The sequence below is a fragment of the Rana temporaria genome, chromosome 11 (genome assembly GCF_905171775.1).
Source record: "Rana temporaria chromosome 11, aRanTem1.1, whole genome shotgun sequence".
NCBI classification, from domain to species: Eukaryota; Metazoa; Chordata; class Amphibia; order Anura; family Ranidae; genus Rana; species Rana temporaria.
The window spans coordinates 153,659,786-153,680,350 of NC_053499.1; the positions used below are offsets into that span (position 1 = coordinate 153,659,786).

General features: G+C 48.9%; 1 protein-coding gene across 1 annotated transcript in view; it reads left to right on the top strand.

The window, feature by feature from the left end:
• CCNE1 (cyclin E1) overlaps window positions 1-20,346 on the top strand; it is a gene marked incomplete in the record, with an annotated part of 21,483 nt that extends 1,137 nt beyond the window's left edge. The window contains 8 exon segments of the mRNA XM_040329490.1: window positions 6,012-6,163; window positions 9,910-10,045; window positions 11,635-11,781; window positions 13,991-14,086; window positions 16,314-16,448; window positions 16,533-16,644; window positions 17,541-17,701; window positions 19,775-20,346. Of these exon segments, the coding sequence (XP_040185424.1) occupies window positions 6,012-6,163; window positions 9,910-10,045; window positions 11,635-11,781; window positions 13,991-14,086; window positions 16,314-16,448; window positions 16,533-16,644; window positions 17,541-17,701; window positions 19,775-19,894 (1,059 nt within the window).
• Between the last annotated feature and the right edge of the window lie 219 nt (window positions 20,347-20,565).

Below are 20,565 nucleotides of genomic sequence, written 5' to 3' on the forward strand. Positions count from 1 at the left end.
ATACGAGCACGGGGTAATGCCCCCCCCCCCATACGAGCACGGGGTAATCGTGCCCCCCCCCAATACGAGCACGGGGTAATCGTGCCCCCCCCCCAATACGAGCACGGGGTAATCGCCCCCCCCCCCCCAATACGAGCACGGGGTAATCGTCCCCCCCCTCCCCAATACGAGCACGGGGGTAATCGTGCCCCCCCCCCAATACGAGCACGGGGTAATCGTGCCCCCCCCCCCAATACGAGCACGGGGGGAATCGTGCCCCCCCCCCAATACGAGCACGGGGTAATCGTGCCCCCCCCCAATACGAGCACGGGGTAATTGCAGCCCCCCCCCCCAATACGAGCACGGGGTAATTGCAGCCCCCCCCCCCCAATACGAGCACGGGGTAATTGCAGCCCCCCCCCCCCAATACGGCACGGGGTAATTGCAGCCCCCCCAATACGAGCACGGGGTAATTGCAGCCCCCCCCCCCCCCCCCCCCCCCCCCCCCCCAATACGAGCACGGGGTAATTGCAGCCCCCCCAATACGAGCACGGGGTAATTGCAGCCCCCCCCCCAATACGAGCACGGGGTAATTGCAGCCCCCCCCAATGCGAGCACAGGGTAATCACCACATCCACACAACCCCCCTTATTTGTTAACGTGAAATTGGGGGTGAGGAGTTTTTTTGTTTTTACAAACCCCGATGTATAGAAAAAGTAAATCTAATATTTAAAAATCTAAACAAATTCCATTGAACCCTCTGTGTGTGTGAAATGCAATGAGATGTGTGATGATCAATACAGACCAGTAATAACAACCGGGGGGGGGGGGGGGACGTGCAGAGATTCCATGGGGGGCGGGGACGTGCAGGGATTCCAGGGGGGGGGCGTGCAGGGATTCCATGGGGGGGGCGTGCAGGGATTCCATGGGGGGGGCGTGCAGGGATTCCATGGGGGGGGGGGGCGTGCGGGGATTCCATGGGGGGGGACGTGCAGGGATTCCATGGGGGGGGGCGTGCAGGGATTCCATGGGGGGGGACGTGCAGGGATTCCATGGGGGGGGGACGTGCAGAGATTCCATGGGGCGGGGACGTGCAGAGATTCCATGGGGCGGGGACGTGCAGAGATTCCATGGGGCGGGGACGTGCAGAGATTCCATGGGGCGGGGACGTGCAGAGATTCCATGGGGCGGGGACGTGCAGAGATTCCATGGGGCGGGGACGTGCAGAGATTCCATGGGGGGACGTGCAGAGATTCCATGGGAGGGGGGGGGAATGTGCAGGGATTCCATGGGGGGGGGGACTTGCAGAGATTCCATGGGGGGGACGTGCAGAGTTTCCATGGGGGGATGTGCAGAGATTCCATGGGGGGACGTGCAGAGATTCCATGGGGGGATGTGCAGAGATTCCATGGGGGGATGTGCAGAGATTCCATGGGGGGACGTGCAGAGATTCCATGGGGGGATGTGCAGAGATTCCATGGGGGGGGGATGTGCAGAGATTCCATGGGGGGACGTGCAGAGATTCCATGGGGGGGGGGACTTGCAGAGATTCCATGGGGGGGGACACGTGCAGAGATTCCATGGGGGGGGGGTGGCGTGCAGAGATTCCGTCACACTGAGGGAGAGATGAGAATCTTCTGTGAGGGCAGAAAAATAATCCCAGTTGCAGAACTTTCCTCTGACATGTAATGTATATTATTATCAGTCACATGTAAAGTTTGCTACACAAGATGAAGAATCTGAGGATTTCTTTTTGCACATTTCATAAATATGATCCCAACATGTAGCTGTGGGCAGGCGCCCCCCCCCCCCCCAAACACGGCCCATTCAGACCAACGAGGCGGCGCTGCCAACACCCAGCAAAGTGCCGCCGCGCTCGTGGTTTTGGATCCTTCAGCCAAAAATTTGGGTTTATTTTTCTAAAACACAATTGAAGTCTCACACAAGTGTCGTCTTCTATGGGTGGTCTTGTATTTTGAATCCCTTCACCTTTTGGCTGGAAGGGGGGAGGGGGGTGCTCTTGCAGCGGACCTGCTGGGACTTGTAGTTCTCCTTCTAGTGGATTTGGTGTATCTCGGTTTATCGTGCCTTCTGTAAGCCTGGTGACTCTGAATGGTGTGACTCCGTCATGCTGCCGGTCTGTAGGCCTCGGAGATCTTGGCGGAGGATTATGTAATGCTTGTTGACTGATCTGAGTCACTGCTGAGCCGTGGGAGGAATGCCGAGGCCTTCTTCTCCATTGTGGATCGCACACTTTTTGTGTTACTTTGTGTGTGCAGTAAAAAAGAATACATTGTTTTGGCATTTTAGGCAATAATTGGCGGTAACAGTCTTCATGTGATGGGTCCCAGTGGCGGCTGTTGCTCAAAGTTTTTGGGGGGGCGCAAACGGAAAAATGCAGCCACTGTGCCATGCCATCAAACGCAGCCGCTGTGCCCTTTAATAGTCGCCGCTGTGCCCTTTAATAGTCGCCGCGGTGCCCTTTAATAGTCGCCGCGGTGCCCTTTAATAGTCGCAGCGGTGCCCTTTAATAGTCGCCGCGGTGCCCTTTAATAGTCGCCGCGGTGCCCTTTAATAGTCGCCGCGGTGCCCTTTAATAGTCGCCGCGGTGCCCTTTAATAGTCGCCGCGGTGCCCTTTAATAGTCGCCGCGGTGCCCTTTAATAGTCGCCGCGGTGCCCTTTAATAGTCGCCGCGGTGCCCTTTAATAGTCGCCGCGGTGCCCTTTAATTGTCGCCGCGGTGCCCTTTAATTGTCGCCGCGGTGCCCTTTAATTGTCGCCACGGTGCCCTTTAATTGTCGCCACGGTGCCCTTTAATTGTCGCCACGGTGCCCTTTAAAATGCCCCTCCCCCGCGTCCGGCACTTACCGTTCTGGAAGTCGGCCATCCTCCTAGTCCTTCCACGTCCCTTGATGCCTTCTCCTGCCCTCGCTGACACTTCAGCCAATCAGGTTACTGATGACCAGAATCGGTGAACCTGATTGGCTGAGACGCCTGTCAGTCTTATCCAAGGAACGCACCCCCCGTACGTTCCCTGGATAAGCATCCGGAAGGCTGAGGGCTGTACTCGGAGCCGCTGGCTCTGATAGGCACTTCTGCACAGCCAACCAGCTGCCGTTATTCAGGTGGCCGGCGCTCAAGGTCCGGCCATCTGAATAGACCAGCGGCCAGCAACAATAACATACATTCATGCAATGCATGAATCGATGTTATTTGACTTGGTGGCGGCGCGAGAGCCTCCGAGAGGGGCCAGCGCCCTCTATAGACGCACCGCCACTGATGGGTCCACAATACATTGTCCGCTAGGCAATGTCCCCCTTAGTGGGTTGGGAAGTTGTTACATTGTATCAGTGGGGGGTGGGGGGGAGTTGTTGCAAGCCGAGGGCCTATCCTGGCTCTGCCTGAACATAAATGCAAGAGAAGTGTCCTGACTTCACCGTATGAAGCTGCTCATTCCTGATTAGTTGCAGCTTCAGCCAGCTCCATCTGAGCCACGTTCCGACGTGTTTTGCTTGGTTCTAGTCACGGAGGTCCTAGTGGCTGAGCAAAATGCTAATTGAGCACAAATGGCTTTGTATGGCGGGGGTTAGGACGCTTCTCTTGCATGTATTATCACTTTTTTGTTGCCAATTGAAGTGTTTGCAGGCCCCCTCCCCCCACTCTTTTTGTAGGATAAATGTGAATGATCATCCATTGTTGGCATTCCTGTTCAGGGACCTGGTGGCCACCATAAATGTTTGACTACCTTCCTATCAGATCACTTTCTCACCTGTAAGCCATGTGCACATCGGTGTGATGCCCTGCAGGCAATGGCGCTGTTCACATGGCCGTGTTACTGTATAGCATCCTTTTTCATCTGAGGAAAATAGATTTTGGGTCTGGGAGAACGCATGCTAAAAGTAATTGGGGGGGGCTAGTGGGGGTATGTTTCCCTCTATATTGATGGGTCATAATGTCACCCCCCTACAGCAGAGATATGCAATTAGTGGACCTCCAGCTGTTGCAGAACTACAAGTCCCATGAGGCATAGCAAGACTCCGACAGCCACAAGCATGACACCCAGAGGCATGATGGGACTTGTAGTTTTGCAACAGCTGGAGGTCCGCTAATTGCATATCCCTGCCCTACAGTCAAAGGTCGTTGGTGTCATGCCTATGGAGGCACCAATTGGGAGGTCAATCAGCCACAACTCAAGGGTTTCCTACTAACCACCTGGAGGAACCCTAGAGTTCCAGAGAACCCTAGTTGGCAGTGCCCATGGCAAGGTCATCTAGAGACCAGGGCGAACATGTCAGATTGTGCCCACCCCAAGATGTATGAGCATCCTGTATCGATTGAAATCCCCATGCCCCCCCCCCCCCCCCCCCCAAAAAAAAAATTGCATGCTTGCCCTCTAAGCAAAAATTTGCCCCCTGCTGAAATTCCCCCTCCCAGCACAAATCTCTGCCCCCCCCCCTCACCTCACATACTCTCTCCCAGTATGCCCCCAGCACAAAAAGCCCCCCTTCTAGCACAAATCCCCCCCCTAAATCACCACTCCTAGCACTCCTCTCCAAATCTCCCCTCCAACATTTCTTACCCCCTGCAGCCCCTCCCAACATAAATCCCCCCAAATCTCCTTGTGGTGCCCCCACCTCAAATGATACCACAGTACCCAGGGCAGCCACCCCTTGTCCTGCTGGTTGGAAATGGAGGTTCTATAGTGTGCTACAAAAGGGAAATGTATTTTGGGTTCTATGGTTTTATTAACCACTTAAGCCCCGGACCAATATGCTGCCTAAAGACCCAAGGGGTTTTTACAGTTCGGGACTGCGTCGCTTTAACAGACAGTTGCGCGGTCGTGCGACGTGGCTCCCAAACAAAATTGGTGTCCTTTTTTCCCCACAAATGGAGCTTTTTTTTGGTGGTATTTGATCACCTCTGCGGTTTTTATTTTTTGCGCTACAAACAAAAATAGAGCGACAATTTTGAAAAAAATTCAATATTTTTTACTTTTTGCTATAATAAATATCCCCCAAAAACATATATACATTTTTTTTTTCCCTCAGTTTAGGCCGATACGTATTCTTCTACCTATTTTTGGTAAAAAAAAAATCGCAATCGTTTATCGGTTGGTTTGCACAAAATGTATAGCGTTTACAAAATAGGGGATAGTTTTATTGCACTTTAATTTTTTTTACTACTAATGGCGGCGATCGGCGATTTTTTTTTTTTTTCGTGACTGCGACATTATGGCGGACACTTCGGGCAATTTTGACACATTTTTGGGACCATTGTCATTTTCACAGCAAAAAATGCATTTAAATTGCATTGTTTATTGTGAAAATGACAGTTGCAGTTTGGGAGTTAAACACAGGGGGCGCTGTAACATTTAGTGTTCACTTAGTGTGTGTTTACAACAGTAGGGGGGTGGGCTGTAGGACTGACGTGATCGATCGAGTCTCCCCTATATAAGGGATCACTCGATCGATACACCGCCACAGTGAAGCCGTGTTTACACACGGCTCTCCCCGTTCTTCAGCTCCGGGGAGCGATCGTGACGGGGCGGCTATAAAAGAATAGCTGCGCCGTCGTCCCGGATCGATCCGAGGCTTACCGACCGCCGCATGTAGCGGGGGGGTCCCGATCGGACCCACGTCAAGCAAAGGACGTACATGTGCCTGTCCATGCCATTCTGCTGATGTATATCTACATGAGGAGGTCGGCAAGTGGTTAAAAGACCTTCCTTTTCTCAGCAATCTGAAAACAGATCCACTTGGGCCCAGTTTACCATTGAAGACAAATAGCCCTTAAAACAAGGCAGGCATTTGAATGACAAACTCTGCTTTATAGGCTGATGACCCTGGCCCTAGCGCCTGATGTCGCTGCTATGGGGGAATTTTGGTCCACGCCAAAATGGCGACCACCATTCTACTTGTTTGAACCAGTACACCTTGAGTTCTAATACGTCTGGTTGTTTCAAATGCAATTGTCTGTCTTTGAAAGATTGAAATCGGATCGTCCACATAGTTTAATTTGTGCTTTATTTTTAGGGCACTTGGCGCAGTGCGAGAGTCTGTGAGAGCCTCTACAGGTTCATCCCCACCCCTGAGAAAGAAGACAAGACCATCGACCCAACCTCCTGCCCTACATACCCCTGCCTCAAGTTCCGACCGACAACAGTATCTCCTCTTCCACAGCTTAGGTAGGTTTGTGTGTTTTGCACCTGATGCTCCAGGAAATGTCAAATGCTGAAGGGGCAAAGAGGCTGCAATGGTGGACTAGAGGGAGGGGTCTCCAGACTTTCTAAACAAAGGGCCAGTTTACTGTCTGTCAGGCTCTCTGGGGGCCGGAATGTGGCCAATGTGAGTAGAAAATGTTTTGAAGGGAGCTGCGGTGGTTCAACGCGATTGGCACTGCGCTGACAAGCCATTCACCTCTGCAGCTAGGGGTTCGGATCCCGGTCTCGGCTGCATGTGAATTGAGTTTGGTGGTCTCAGCCCGGCTCCCGGTGGGTGTGCTATGCGAGTTAAGCCTGCGCTTAATATGCCCACCCCCCTCCCACAAAAACCACCACACTTACACGCACTCGAAATTGGGTTAACATGCACGCACTTTGACCACGCGGTCTATAAAAAGAGAGGCGAAGGACTAACGGGGCTGGTTGAGCGGGCAAATCCTCTCACTCCCTTATAGGGAGTCCCTCTGCCCCGTTGGGCTTCAAAGCGGAGCAGGTAGGGCAGGCTGTGTGGGAGGACCCCCTCACACACCCGCCATTGCCACCCGGGGCATGGAGAAAGGTGGCAGATTGCCTCTGGGGGAGGCCTGCCTACTCCCAACTCCTGCAGTCCGGCTCCTCTCTCGAGTACACGCACAAAATACACTTTAAAGAAAAGAAAATGTTTTGGCGTCAAAGGGGCCACGCCACATCATTGGTATTAGTGGGAGGAATAGTGCCAATTGCTGGTATCAAAGGAAGGAATAGTGCCCTATCATTGGTGTCAGTGGGAGGAATGGTGCTCAATTGTTGGTGTTAGTCTGAGGAATAGTCCCATGTATTAGGAGGTGGAATAGTGCCAATTGTTGGTAACAGGTGAGGGAATTGTGCCCCTTCATTGGCATCAGTGGAGAAAATGGTGCCCCATTTTTGGTGTCCAAGGGCCGGATAAAGGCAAGGAAAGGGCCGCAGTTTGGAGACCACTGGCCTAGAGGGAGGGGAAGGAGATGTGGGCCGCCGAGGAGCCAAGTAGAATACATTTTATTGAGCAGGAGGGTCAGTTTGACTACTTGATGGATGAAAGGGCAACCTCATCCCCTAAAATGGGTTGGCTGTAGTTTGGCCAAGGAGATCGATGATGGGTTGGTCTAACACCCCCTCCCCTTCCCCATGCTTTAGCTGTAGAAAATTTTCATTAACTTCAGAAGGAAGTACATTGGAACCTCGGATTGTGAGTAACGCAGTTACCGAGCATTTCACAATACGAGTGCTGTATATTTAAAAATCGTAACTCTTGTTTGCGAGTATCTCACAAAATGAGCATGATTCAGGCCAAAGCAGTGTGCAGTACCGCGTTTGACCTAAGGGGGGCCCGTCGCTGTTCGGAAAGGCTAAAGGACAGCACGGCTGACTTCGACAAATCTTGGGAACTACGTTTCCGAGGTGTCCTTGGGCCGTTTCCGAGGCTCTCGGCGCCCCCTTGCCTCTGGCCGCCTGCGGTATTGCATGCAATTGGAAGTCAATGCAGAACGAATTTTCATTTCCATTTACTTCAATGGGGAAACTCTTTGATATGCGAGTACTTTGGATTACGCTCATAATCTGAGGTTCCTGAGAAGATCTGCTTCTCTCCTTCTAGGCGCATCTCATTCCTCTGTGATTTCGCCAGATCTGTGATCTCCATCCTAACCAGCCAGATACGTTTTGTTACTTTGAATAAAGCAGAGTGTTCCTTGAAGTGGATTCCTTGTTAAACCAAGGGATGACTGATCCTCTTTGAGCCCATTTTATGCTCTCTAGAAACAGAAAACTTTTTTTCTTTTTTAAGAAGTTCTTTAGTTCTCACTAGGAATCTGTAGCCATGGCGACGGTCTGGGCGCAGCCTCAAAACTCGTAAAACCCTGAATGGAATGGCTTGGCCTCCTAGACGAGGTCTGAGCGGAGGAGTCTGCAGAGTCGTGTGCAGCCAGCTGTTCAAGTGGATCTCCAGCCAGGAGTTTCTATCATTTTGGAAGCGTCCGATTCCTCGGTTGGGGGGGGGTTTCTTGGGTTCCTTGTCCATGTTGGATATTTCATCTCCCATTTCTGCCCTAGTGGTGGTCACTGGAATTTTAAGTCGGCAGTCTAGCCAATGGTTGCATTATCTCCCTTTTTTATGGCTCTGGGACAGGGAATGAGGCATGAAAGCTACTTTTGTATGGTCGTCTGTGAGAACCGGTAGACTCTTTACGGTGGTTCTAAACTCTGCCTACACACTGCGCTTCCGGCAGCTGCTGTCAGATTTATACAAATCCATGGCATTTGCCACAAGTGTTATAAAGTGCTCCTCTGACCAACCCTGGATGCAGACAGTGTGTGCCCAGGTTTTGGTTGTGGCCAGAACACTGCAAAAGGACAGTGTGTGTGGTCATAGCTTAGCCAATATAAACCATGCACCCTCCTGGCTGAATGTGACGAGCCAAATGAGCTTAAAGCGGATGTCCGCTGAAAAAAAAAAATATTAAAAGTCAGCAGCTACAAATACTGCAGCTGCTGACTTTTAATATTAGGACACTTACCTGTCCTGGAGTCCAGCGCCGTCCATCCTCGGTGAGGGAACCAGGAAGTGAAGTGCTCCGGCTTCACTGCCCGGTTCCCTACGGCACATGCGTGAGTTGCGCTATGCCTGCTGATAGGCTCCCAGAGCACAGCGGGAGCCAGAGTGTTCCCAGAGCACAACAGGGGGGAGGACGGGAGGTGACGTCCTGCCCGTAGACTGTGGCCAGAAGTGGGTGCAAATACCTGTCTTAGACAGGTATCTGCACCCCCCTCCCCCCTGAAAGGTGTCAAATGTGACACTGGAGCGGGGAGGGTTCCGATCAGCAGGAGTTCCACTTTAGGGTGAGGCTCCGCTTTAAGGCATATTGATGCTTGCCCCATTGGTGGCCATTAATGCAGTCTCATCCATGCCCATCTATGCAGCAGGGAGGAGTCGGGAGGATTGCCAGCTGGATCGAGTGGGAATATCCCACTAACACAGCTTGGAGATGGAATGCTGGCCGCTGTCAAAGTACCGCCTCCTGGACAAGTATTGGACCACTGCTGTCTATCATATGAGGCAGTGCAGGAGACTGGACTTTAACAGTGGCCGGGTTTTCATATCTAAGCTGTGCTACAGTGGGAGATTCCCCGCTCTGTGTGGCATTTAGCCTGCTGTGATCTGCAACACCATCTTCATTTCCCAACATCAGGAGCCGGCTGTCTCACTCATTCAGGCAGATGAGCCCTCAAAATTTCCACTTGCATGTGAAGAGTGGGAATTGGGTGAGTGTGACTGGGCCGACGGTTCCCTGGCCGATCGCTTCTGGCAGAAGCGGTGTAGCCTTTTTTTACAGGGCGTTACAGTGGCATGGGGGGCAGCATTTGCCCCTTGGCCACGCTGATGCCCTGTAAAAAAAAAAAAAAGGCTTCTGCCAGCAATTGGCCAGAAAACTGTCTGCCCAGTCCACCCTCTTCAGCTAATTTCCACTCTTTAAATGTGAGTGGAAATTTTAAGGGCCGAGCTGCCTGAATGAGGAAGACTGCTGGCTCCTGATGTCGGAGATCGTGTGGCAGATCACAGCAGGATCGTTTTTTGCAGCTGTGCGCTGTATATGTGCAATTGCCGAGCTGCAGTGCACATCTACTGTTACTGTAAGCTGTGTTGTAGTGAATAAGCCTTCCTGGTATTCTCATACATGTCTTCTCTCTTACAGCTGGGCTAACCAGGATGAAGTGTGGCGCAACATGTTGCATAAAGACAGAATCTATCCACGGGATAAAAACCTCTTCCAGAAGCATCCCGAGCTACAGCAGAGCATGAGGGCCATCCTGCTGGACTGGCTGATGGAGGTAAGCCGTGTCACCATCTGGAAGCTGCCCACTGGAGCTTGGTCTATTGTAGTGGTGTACTAAGAGGGTGCAGTCCACAGCAGGTTCTGACTTGCTGGGGGTGAAAGGATTTTGGGCGGCCACAGTGATCCCCCCCCCCCCCCCCCCCAGCCAGTTGGCACCCGGTGCATTTATAACAGGGGGGGAGATGAAGTCTATCTCTTTAAAAGGTTTGGTTTGGCAACATTAACCACTTAAGGATCGGACCAATATGCTGCTAAATGACCCAAGGGGTTTTTACAATTCGTCACTGCGTCGCTTTAACAGACAATTGCGCGGTCGTGTGACGTGTCTCCCAAACAAAATTGACTTCCTTTTTTTTTCCCACAAATAGAGATTTCTTTTGTTGGTATTTTGATCACCTCTGCGGTTTTTATTTTTTGCGCTATAAACAAAAATAGAGCGACAATTTTGAAAAAAATGCAATATTTTTTACTTTTTGCTATAATAAATATCCCCCAAAGACATATATATACATTTTTTTTTCTTTTCCTCAGTTTAGGCCGATACGTATTCTTCTACCTATTTTTGGTAAAAAAAAATCGCAATAAGCGTTTATCGATTTGTTTTGCGCAAAATTTATAGCGTTTACAAAATAGGGGATAGTTTTATTGTTTTTTTTTTTTTTTTTACTAATGGTGGCGATCAGCTTTTTTTTTTTTTTTTTTTTTTTTTTGTGTGACTGCGACATTATGGCGGACAATTTTGACACATTTTTGGGACCATTGTCATTTTCACAGCAAAAAATGCATTTAAATTGCATTGTTTATTGTGAAAATGAGTTGCAGTTTGGGAGTTAGCCACAGGGGGCGCTGTAGGAGTTATGCTTAACCTAGTGTGTTTACAACTGTAGGGGGGTGTGGCTGTAGGACTGACGTCATCGATCGAGTCTCCCTATAAAAGGATCACTCGATCGATGCGCCGTCATAGTGAAGCAGTGTTTACATACGGCTCTCCCCGTTCTTCAGCTCCGGGGAGCGATCGCGAGGGGGCGGCTAGAAACGAATAGCCGCCCTCGTCCCGGATCGCTCCACGCGGGAATCCGACCGCCGCATGTACGGGGAGGGGGGGGGTCCCGATCAGACCCACGTCTAGGCAGGTACGCCAATGTGCCTGTCCGTGCCATTCTGCCGACATAAATGTACATGCGGCGGTCCGGAAGTGGTTAAAGGGAAATCCTATTATACTTTGTTCCATAGTTTGAACATATAAAGGTTATTTTGCATCAATATTCCTTCCTGCCAGCCCCAGGCATCCCTTTTTTTTAATAGGGTTTGTACGCCTTGATGGCAGAAGGATCCACGATCATGTGATGAGGCTGTTGGTGGCAACATGATAGGGAGTCGGTCCTGCCAGCTACCATTGTTCATGCGGGGTGAGATCTTCCTTTGACAGCTCAGTCCCTGTGCTGGGAGATCACTAACACAGAAACCTCAGCTGCCCATTGATGCATATGTTCGGTGTTTTAAGCCCCTCTCTTTCCCTGCTGCACATAGAAGTTGACCTTCCCTGTAGTCATGTGACTTATTTTTTTATTTTTTATCCCTCAGGTGTCTGAAGTCTATAAACTACACCGGGAGTCTTTCTACCTGGCCCAAGACTTCTTCGATCGCTTTATGGCCATCCAGGAGAATGTGGTGAAATCCAGCCTGCAGCTCATCGGCATCACTTCCTTATTTATCGCTGCCAAGCTGGAGGTGGGTACCGCCGCGTCTCCATTCCAGGCATCGCTAAGTGGTGGACCGCGGTCCGGACTGAGTCAATGTCCCATCTGGAGTCGGTTCTCTCCCCCCTCAGCTGCTGCTAGCCGTGGCTTCTTTGTAGAGCTGAAATCAGAAGTGCAGCACAATGATGGACTGAGGGCGGCTGTAGCGGGCCCAGTTAACCCATTGGTTGTTGGGCTGCACAGTGCAGACCAACCACCAATCTGTTAACTGGGCCAGCTGCTGCCACCCTCGGTCCATTGCTGTGCTGCCCTTCTGATGTAATTTCTTGACCACCTGTACCTCTTTCCCTCCGCCCTGTGTAAGGTAGTAAATGGGAAGAGGGGCTCTGTCACTGCTGTAAAGGCTGGGGGAAGCATGAGGACAGAAATGTGAGGTAAGTGATATGGGGGGGGGTCTACAAAGGGGGTGAGGACATGAATGTGAAAGGGAGGGGGGATTGCAGTGTGAAGGTGGGGTACTATAAAGGGGTGAGGACAGGAATGTGGGGGATGTGGATTGAAATGAGGGGTACTATAAAGGGGGTGAGGACAAGAATGTGGGGGATCGCAGTGTGAAGGTGGGGTACTATAAAGGGGTGAGGACAGTAATGAGGGGTGCTATAAAAAGGTGAGGACAATAATGTGGCGAGATGAGAGGTGCTATAAAGGGGAGGACAGAAATGGGGGGGGGGGGGGGGATTTTGCAGTGTGAAGTCGGGGTACTATAAAGAGGACAAGGACAGGGATGTGCAGGGGGTCCTACATAGTGGTTAAGTGACAGGAGTTTAAAGGGGGGCTAGGGATTGCAGTGTGAAGGCGGGGTACTATAAAGAGGTGAGGACAGTAATGTAAGGATCGCAGTGTGAAGGTGGTGCTATAAAGGGGTGAGGACAGTAATGAGGGGTTCTATAAAGGAGTGAGGACAATGTGGCGGATGAGGGGTGCTATAAAGAGGTGAGGACAGTAATGTGGGGATCGCAGTGTGAAGGCGGTGCTATAAAGGGGCGAGGACAATACTGTGGGGGATGAGGGGTGCTATAAAGAGGTGAGGACAGTATTGTGGGGGATGAGGGGTGCTATAAAGAGGTGAGGACAGTATTGTGGGGATCGCAGTGTGAAGGCGGTACTATAAAGGGGTGGGGACTGAAATGAGGGGTGCTATAAAGGGGGTGAGGAAAGGAATGTGGGGGGTAAGGGGACTGAAATGAGGGGTGCTATAAAGGGGGCGAGGACAGGAATGTGGGGGTATGGGGACTGAAATGAGGGGTGCTATAAAGGGGGTGAGGACAGGAATGTTGGGGGGGGGGGATTTTGCAGTGTGAAGTCGGGGTACTATAAAGGGAACAAGCACAGGGATGTGCAGGGGGTCCTACATGGTGGTTGAGTGACAGGAGTTTAAAGGGGGGGCTAGGGATTGCAGTGTGAGGGGGGTTCTATAAAGGGGTGAGGAGGGGGATGCAATAAGGAGGGGTGCTATAAAGGGGGCATGGACAGAAATGTAGGGGGGGTGATAGGCCTGCTGGGAACTGCAATTTGAAGTAGGGGTGCTATAGAGGGGGGCAGAAAACAAGAATGTGAAGGGGAGGGGGCGCTGAGAACACTGATGTAACAAGATTGTGATGTGAAGGATCTGAGGCTAGGTTCACATCATTGCATTCTGCGTGTAGGTGGTCCATTTATTATGGTAGAGCTTGGGTTTTTTTTTTTTTTATTCCGGGGTTCCAAGATGCATGGCACTGTGGCACCATGCGGCATGTTTGCCAATACAGAGGTGCCCTTAAGAATCAAACCTGAGATTCAGATCTCTGCTGGAAGAAAACTTTACTGACTGGACCTTCCTGAATTTTAATTCCCTACCCCCTATGGTCTAGACCAGGAGTCTCCAAACTACGGCCCTCCAGCTGTTGCAGAACTACACATCCCATGAGGCATTGTAACACACTGACATTCACAGGCATGATGGGAATTGTAGTTCCTGAACTGGAGGGCCGTAGTTTCTAGACCATCACCAGCCAGACAAATTCAATCCATTTGGACTCTCTAGCTCCGTGTATTCAGTCTGAGACGATACAGACCAGCAGAACAAAGCTGTGACATGCGTCTGCAGGGCGTTGCTCGGGTTTCTCGTCTGTTGGGTGTTTTCTCTCTCACAGGAAGGGACTTTGTTCTCATCGCCTTTTTTTTTTTTTTTTGTCCTTCAGGAGATCTACCCCCCCAAGCTGCATCAGTTTGCCTATATTACAGACGGGGCTTGTACTGAAGACGAGATCATCTGCATGGAGCTGATCATCATGAAGGTGAGCGATGGACAGGAGGAGGGTGGGGGGGGCTTTTAGATCCGTGGTTCTCAACCTCCAACAGGCCTCGTTTTGTGAATTTCTCTGATAAAATGGCCGTCCAAAATACCAAACCGTTCTGTCCGGGCCGCCGGAAGTAAACGGATGAGATCTTGGCTTAGAAAGTATCGGATCTTTAACCACTTAAAGCGGAGGTTCACCCCTACAATATACTATTTCCCCTTAGATTCCTGCTCGTTTTGTCTAGGGGAATCGGCTAGTTTTAAAATATGATCCGTACTTACGGTTTACGAGATGCATCTTCTCCGCCGCTTTCGGGTATGGGCTGCGGGAATGGGCGTTCCTATTTTGATTGACAGTCTTCCGAGAGGCTTCCGACGGTCGCATCCATCGCGTCATGATTTTCCGAAAGAAGCCGAACGTCGGTGCGCAGGCGCAGTATAGAGCCGCACTGACGTTCGGCTTCTTTCGGCTACTAGTGACGTGATGGATGCGACTGTCGGAAGCCTCTCGGAAGACTGTCAATCAAGAAGGAACGCCCGCTCCCGAAGACCCATACCCGGAAGCGACGGAGAAGATGCATCTCGTAAACCGTAAGTACAGCTCATATTTTAAAACAACTAGCAGATTCCCCTAGACCAAACGAGCAGGAATCTAAGGGGAAAAGAGAAAAAAATAAATAAATGGGTGAACTCCTGCTTTAAGGACCCGCTCGTGTACATACACGTCTGTACTTTAAAGATGGATATCTCGGTAACGGCAGCAGCTGCTGCCAATCAGTCTTTACTGTGAGCGGTCCTGTAAACGATAACGGTGGTCTCCGCGAGATCACTGTTGGCGGCTGGAGAGGGGGCCCTCCGCTGCTTACCGGAGCCGTCGGTAGCGGCGGCGATCGAATCCTATACCCTGGTCGGCTGGGATACGAGTGAGGGCAAGATGGCACCCACCCGTCCCCATAGCATAGTCAAAACATCACTTCCGCCCATGCTTCTTAAAGCAACATTTTCTAGTTATCATTTTTTTCAAATGACGACTTTCTTTTCTTTTTCTTTTTGAATTTAAGACTAAATATGAGATGTGAGGTCTTTTTGACCCCCAGATCTCATATTTAAGAGGACCTGTCATGCTTTTTTTCTATTACAAGGGATGTTTACACTCCTTGTAATGGGAATAAAAGTGATCCCCTTTTTACACTGAAAAAAAAAAAAAAAATCATAAAATAAGATAACCCAAAAATGTTTTTAAAACGCCCTGTCCCGACGAGCTCGCGTGCAGAAGCGAACGCATACGTAAGTGGCGCCCGCATGTGAAAACGGTGTTCAACCCACACAAGTGACATCGCCGCGATCGTTGGAGCGAGAGCAATAATTCTAGCCCTAGATCTCCTCTGTAACTCAAAAGATGCAACCTATAGAATTTAAACGTTGCTTATGGAGATTTTTAAGGGTAAATGTTTGACGTCCTTCCACGAGCGGGCACAATTTTGAAGTGTGACATGTTGGGTATCATTTCACTCGGCGTAACATATCTTTCACAATATATAAAAAAATTGGCTTGACTTTTTTACTTTTGTCTTATTTTTAATTAAAGTGAATTTTTTCCCCAAAAAAGTGTGCTTGTAGAGAGAGACTTGTAAAGCGCAACACATGCGAACTGAATCACTTGTAAGACCGCTGCGCAAAAAAGGTGTGGCAAAAAGTATTGCAATGACCACCATTTTATTCTCTAGGGCAGTGTTTCCCAACTCCAGTCCTCAAGGCACACCAACAGGTCATGTTTTCAGGCTTTCCATTATTTTGCACAGGTGACTTGATCGGTTTCACTGCCTTAGTAATTACCACAGCTGTTTCATCTGAGGGAAATCCCGAAAACCTGACCTGTTGGTGTGGCTTGAGGACTGGAGTTGGGGAAACGCTGCTCAAGGGTGTTGGAAAAAATATATATATAATGTTTGAGGATTTTAAGTAATTTTCTAGCAAAAAAAAATGTTTTAGTCTTGTAGGCGCCAAATCTAAAAAAACACCCAAGGTCCTGAAGTGGTTAAAATGTAGCGTTTTTGGTGTTTTCCGGCCTGGAGGAGAGCTGTGGGGGTCTTAGTAATTTTCTAGCCAAAAATGATTTTCACATGGAGAGGAGTGCTGGAATCCGCTTGGTACAGAAGTGGTTAATTGACTCCTATAAATTGATTGCAGGATTAAACCCCCCCCCCCCTTTATGTTCTTTCTAGGCACTTAAATGGTGTTTATCTCCAATGACGACGGTCTCGTGGCTGAACATCTACCTACAAGTGGCTTATATCCGAGAGCTGCAGCACTTCCTCCTTCCACAATACCCCCAGGAGACCTACATACAGATAGTGGAGGTAGGTGCCCGCCTGCCATGTTGGTGTTGTTGAATTTTTCCGTTGGCGTGGTATCGGAAAATAACTGCTCTGATCTTGTTGCAGCTGTTGGATCTGTGCGTCTTGGACGTCGCCTGTCTGGAATATCCGTACAGCGTCCTCGCCGCATCTGCACTCTACCACTTCTCCAACGCCGATCTGGTGGAAAAAGTTTCTGGTAAGAATTCAAACTGTAACCGGGACTGGTTTGCACGTCATTTTGTACAATAGAGCCGCCTTGCCGCAGTATATTTACGTCGTAGGTGAGGTTGAAAAAAGACACGTCCAACCTATGCGTGTTTGTCATTAAATTGTATATCCCTGTATGTTGTGGTCTTTCATCGATGCTGCCCGCTGAAACCACTGCCTGTGGAAGGGAATGCCACATCCTTGCCGCTCTTACAGTAAAGAACCCTATACGCCAGGGATACGCAATTAGCGGAACTCCAGCTGTTGCAAAACTACAAGTCCCATCATGCCCTTGAGTGTCATGCTTGTGGCTGTCAGAGTCTTGTTATGCCTCATGGGACTTGTAGTTCTGCAACAGCTGGCGGTCCGCTAACTGCATATCCCTGTGCTATGCAGTGTAAGACCCCTTTCACACTGAGGAGTTTTTCAGGCGGTACAGCGCTAAAAATTGCGCTGCTATACCGCCTCAAACTCCTGCCCAGCAACCTCAATGTGAAAGCCGAAGGGCCTTAGAGATGTTCCCATATCCCAGGGGGTAGGAATAACCTTGATTGGGAAACCCTGTTTGAATCTGGGAATGTCCATGCTGATTGCTCCCAGCAGTCTCTAGTAATTTGGAGCCAGTGGGACCAGCTGCTGATTATGTGAGACCAATGGTCATGTGATCAGTCTTCCTGCCCACTGGGTGTAAACACCCAGTAAATGGATGCCAAGAGTTAGACTGTGCCCCAGAAGTGTATATAAATGCCTGTGAGTTGAGACTGATCAAGTGTCTTCTTCTTCTCCTTCTCCTTCTTCCTGTTCCTCTTCCTGTTCCTCCTCCTCTATTTTATCTGATCGGCACTGTATTGTACTTTTTTTTTTTTTTTTTTTTTTTATTTCCAGGCTATGAGTGGACGGAGTTGGAAGACTGCATCAAATACATTGTGCCTTTCGCTACGGCAATAAGGGATTCTGGGAAACCGTCCACAATGAAGATCTTCCGAGGGGTGGACATAGAGGACATGCACAACATCCAGGCGCACACAGACTGCTTACAACTTCTGGTCAGTAATATCTCCAGGTGCATCTCGCAAAATATCATCCATTTTATTTCAGTAATTCAATTCAAAACGTGACTTTTTTTATAAAAATGTGTTGCACGGTGAGATTTCAAGGATTGCTTTCTTTTCATTTTGATTATGGCTTACAGATAAAGAAAACCCAAAAATTCAGTATCTCAGAAAATTTGAATATTGTAGACTCATGGAATCGCACTCTAATCGGCTAGTTGACTCAACACGCCTGTAAAGGGTTCCTGAGCCTTTACATTGTGTCTGGTTCAGTAGGTTACACAATCATGGGAAAGACTGCTGACTTGACAGTTGCCCAGAAGAGTCATTGACACTCTCCACAAGGAGAGTACCGTGTATATAAGCTGAGGCACCTAATTTTACCACAAATCTGAAAACGAATTGACTTGAGTATGAGCCTTGCGGTGTCCCCCTTTGCCTTGCGGTGTCCCCCTTTGCCTTGCGGTGTCCCCCTTTGCCTTGCGGTGTCCCCCTTTGCCTTGCACACACGGTCGTTTTTTTGTGATGAAACCGACGTTTTAAATCATGAAATAAACCGTTTTTGAAACTTCATTTAAAAAAAAAAAAACGTTTCCTACACACCATAGTTTTTTCAAAATGCTCTAGCAAAGCGAAGTTGCGTTCAGCACTCTTTTCCATTGAAGCTCGCTTCATAACTTTCTTCATCACAAAAAACGACGGTCTGTACGCTGCCCCACGGTGTCCCGCTGCCCCACGGGGTCGTCTTTGACTCTCACATGACATTGGACGCACAAATAGGGTCAGTAGTCGGCGGATCTCACCATCTGCTGCGCCTACTACGCAGACTTACTCCTTTTATTCCCAAGGAAGACATAGCGGTCGTGGTGGGAGCTATTGTAAACTCAAGATTGGACTATGCAAATGCCCTTTACCTCGGACTCCCCAAGTACCAAATCGCTCGTCTACAAGTCGTTCAAAATACGGCCGCTAGACTTGTGACTGGGAAAAAACCTTGGGAATCAATCTCACCTTCACTGAGAACCCTTCACTGGTTACCAGTAAAAGACAGAATCACTTTTAAAGCACTCTGTCTACTGCATAGATGTATCTATGGGAATGCTCCCCATTATCTATGCGAAAAAATAAAAGCCCATAATCCCAATCGCGTTCTGCGATCCACCAATTTTAAAATCTCCTCCAGATACCGAAAGCCAACTACAAGTCCAAAGGAGATTCGCGGTCCAAGGGCCTAGACCAGTGGTCTCAAAGTACCGGCCCGCGGACCAGTTATAAATGGCCCGCAGGCAGGGTGGAAGTGGGGGGGCTGGCGCCATCTGGTGGTGAGCCGTTGGTATTACAAGTTAAACAGCAATTCTAATGTAATTTTTCACTATTTTCACTGCCATATTCTTCCCTCTAATTAGAACCCCCAAACATTATATATATTTTTTATCCTAACACCCTAGAGAATAAAATAGCGATCGTTGCAATACTTTCTGTTACGCCGTATTTGCGCAGCGGTCTTACAAGCGCACTTTTTTGGGAAAAAATTACACTTTTTTTTAATTAAAAAATAAGACAGTAAAGTTATCCCCATATTTTTTTTTTTAATATTATGAAAGATAATGGTACGCCGAGTAAATTGATACCCAGCATGTCATGCTTCAAAATTACGTCCGCTCGTGGAATGGCGACAAACTTTTACCCTTTAAAATCTCCATAGGCGTTGTTTAAAAAAATTCTACAGGTTGCATGTTTTGAGTTGCAGAGGAGGTCTAGGGCTAGAATTATTGCTCTCGCTCTACCAATCGCGGCGATACCTCACATGTGTGGTTTGAACACCGTTTACATATGCGGGCGCTGCTCACGTATGTGTTCGCTTCTGCGCGCAAGCTCGTCGGGACGGGGTGCGTTTTCTGGCTCCTAACTTTTTTAACTGGCTCCTAGATTCCAAGCGAATTTGTCAAACCCTGATCTAATAACTAGAATGAAAATCCTATGTATCCAGTAACTATTTATTTGGTTCTTGTGTGAATTTGAGAAGCCTGTTTTTGTAACTTCTGCCCCCCCCCCCCCCTTTTTCAGGACAAGGCACAAGCGAAGCGGCAACAGATGAAGGAAGAGAGCAGAATCATTCCAGTCCCCAGCGGAGTCCTGACCCCTCCACAGAGCGACAAGAAGCAGAGAACCCCGGACTCTGAATAACTCTCCTAATACATTGGACTCTTAACGTGACAGGAGGTGCCTCCAGGGGGCGCTACAAGCTGGCATGTTTGCTTTTATGAACTTTTTTTTTTATCGAACTGTGCCTGCCTGCCTCCTGTCAACGGCAATGCAACTTATTTTTAATGGCCACAAGACCAATTTTTTTTTTTTTTTTTTAATGCTGCTACAGAAAATGCTGCTCAAGGAATGGGATGGATTGTGGTGAGGAAAGTAAAGCGTTGTGGGAGGGGCCTAGAGTTCTTCCAGGTGTACTTGTCGGTGTGCAATCTTCTACTTTTTTTTTTTTTTTTTTTTTCTCCCTTTTTAAATTTCCTATATACGCAATCTGTCCCAATTTTTAAAAAAACTATTTCTAGAGATGCTGCTATCTTTTTATTTTTTGTTTTTAATAAAAATAAAGATGCCGTCTTCAAGATGGCTGGAATTCCTGACAAGGTCTCCGAAGTAGAATTTTTATATCGCTTTTCTCTTGGCATGTGGTCTTCATGTATAGCAAAAGCCAAAAGTGTGGGTTATTAATACATGATATCTCTATTATATTAATAGTCCAAATATATTCTATATTTTAAAGTGGAGTTCCACCCATAAATATAACATTACATCCGTAGTTTTAAAAAAATGTCATTAGTCCTTTACGAAATTTTTTTTTT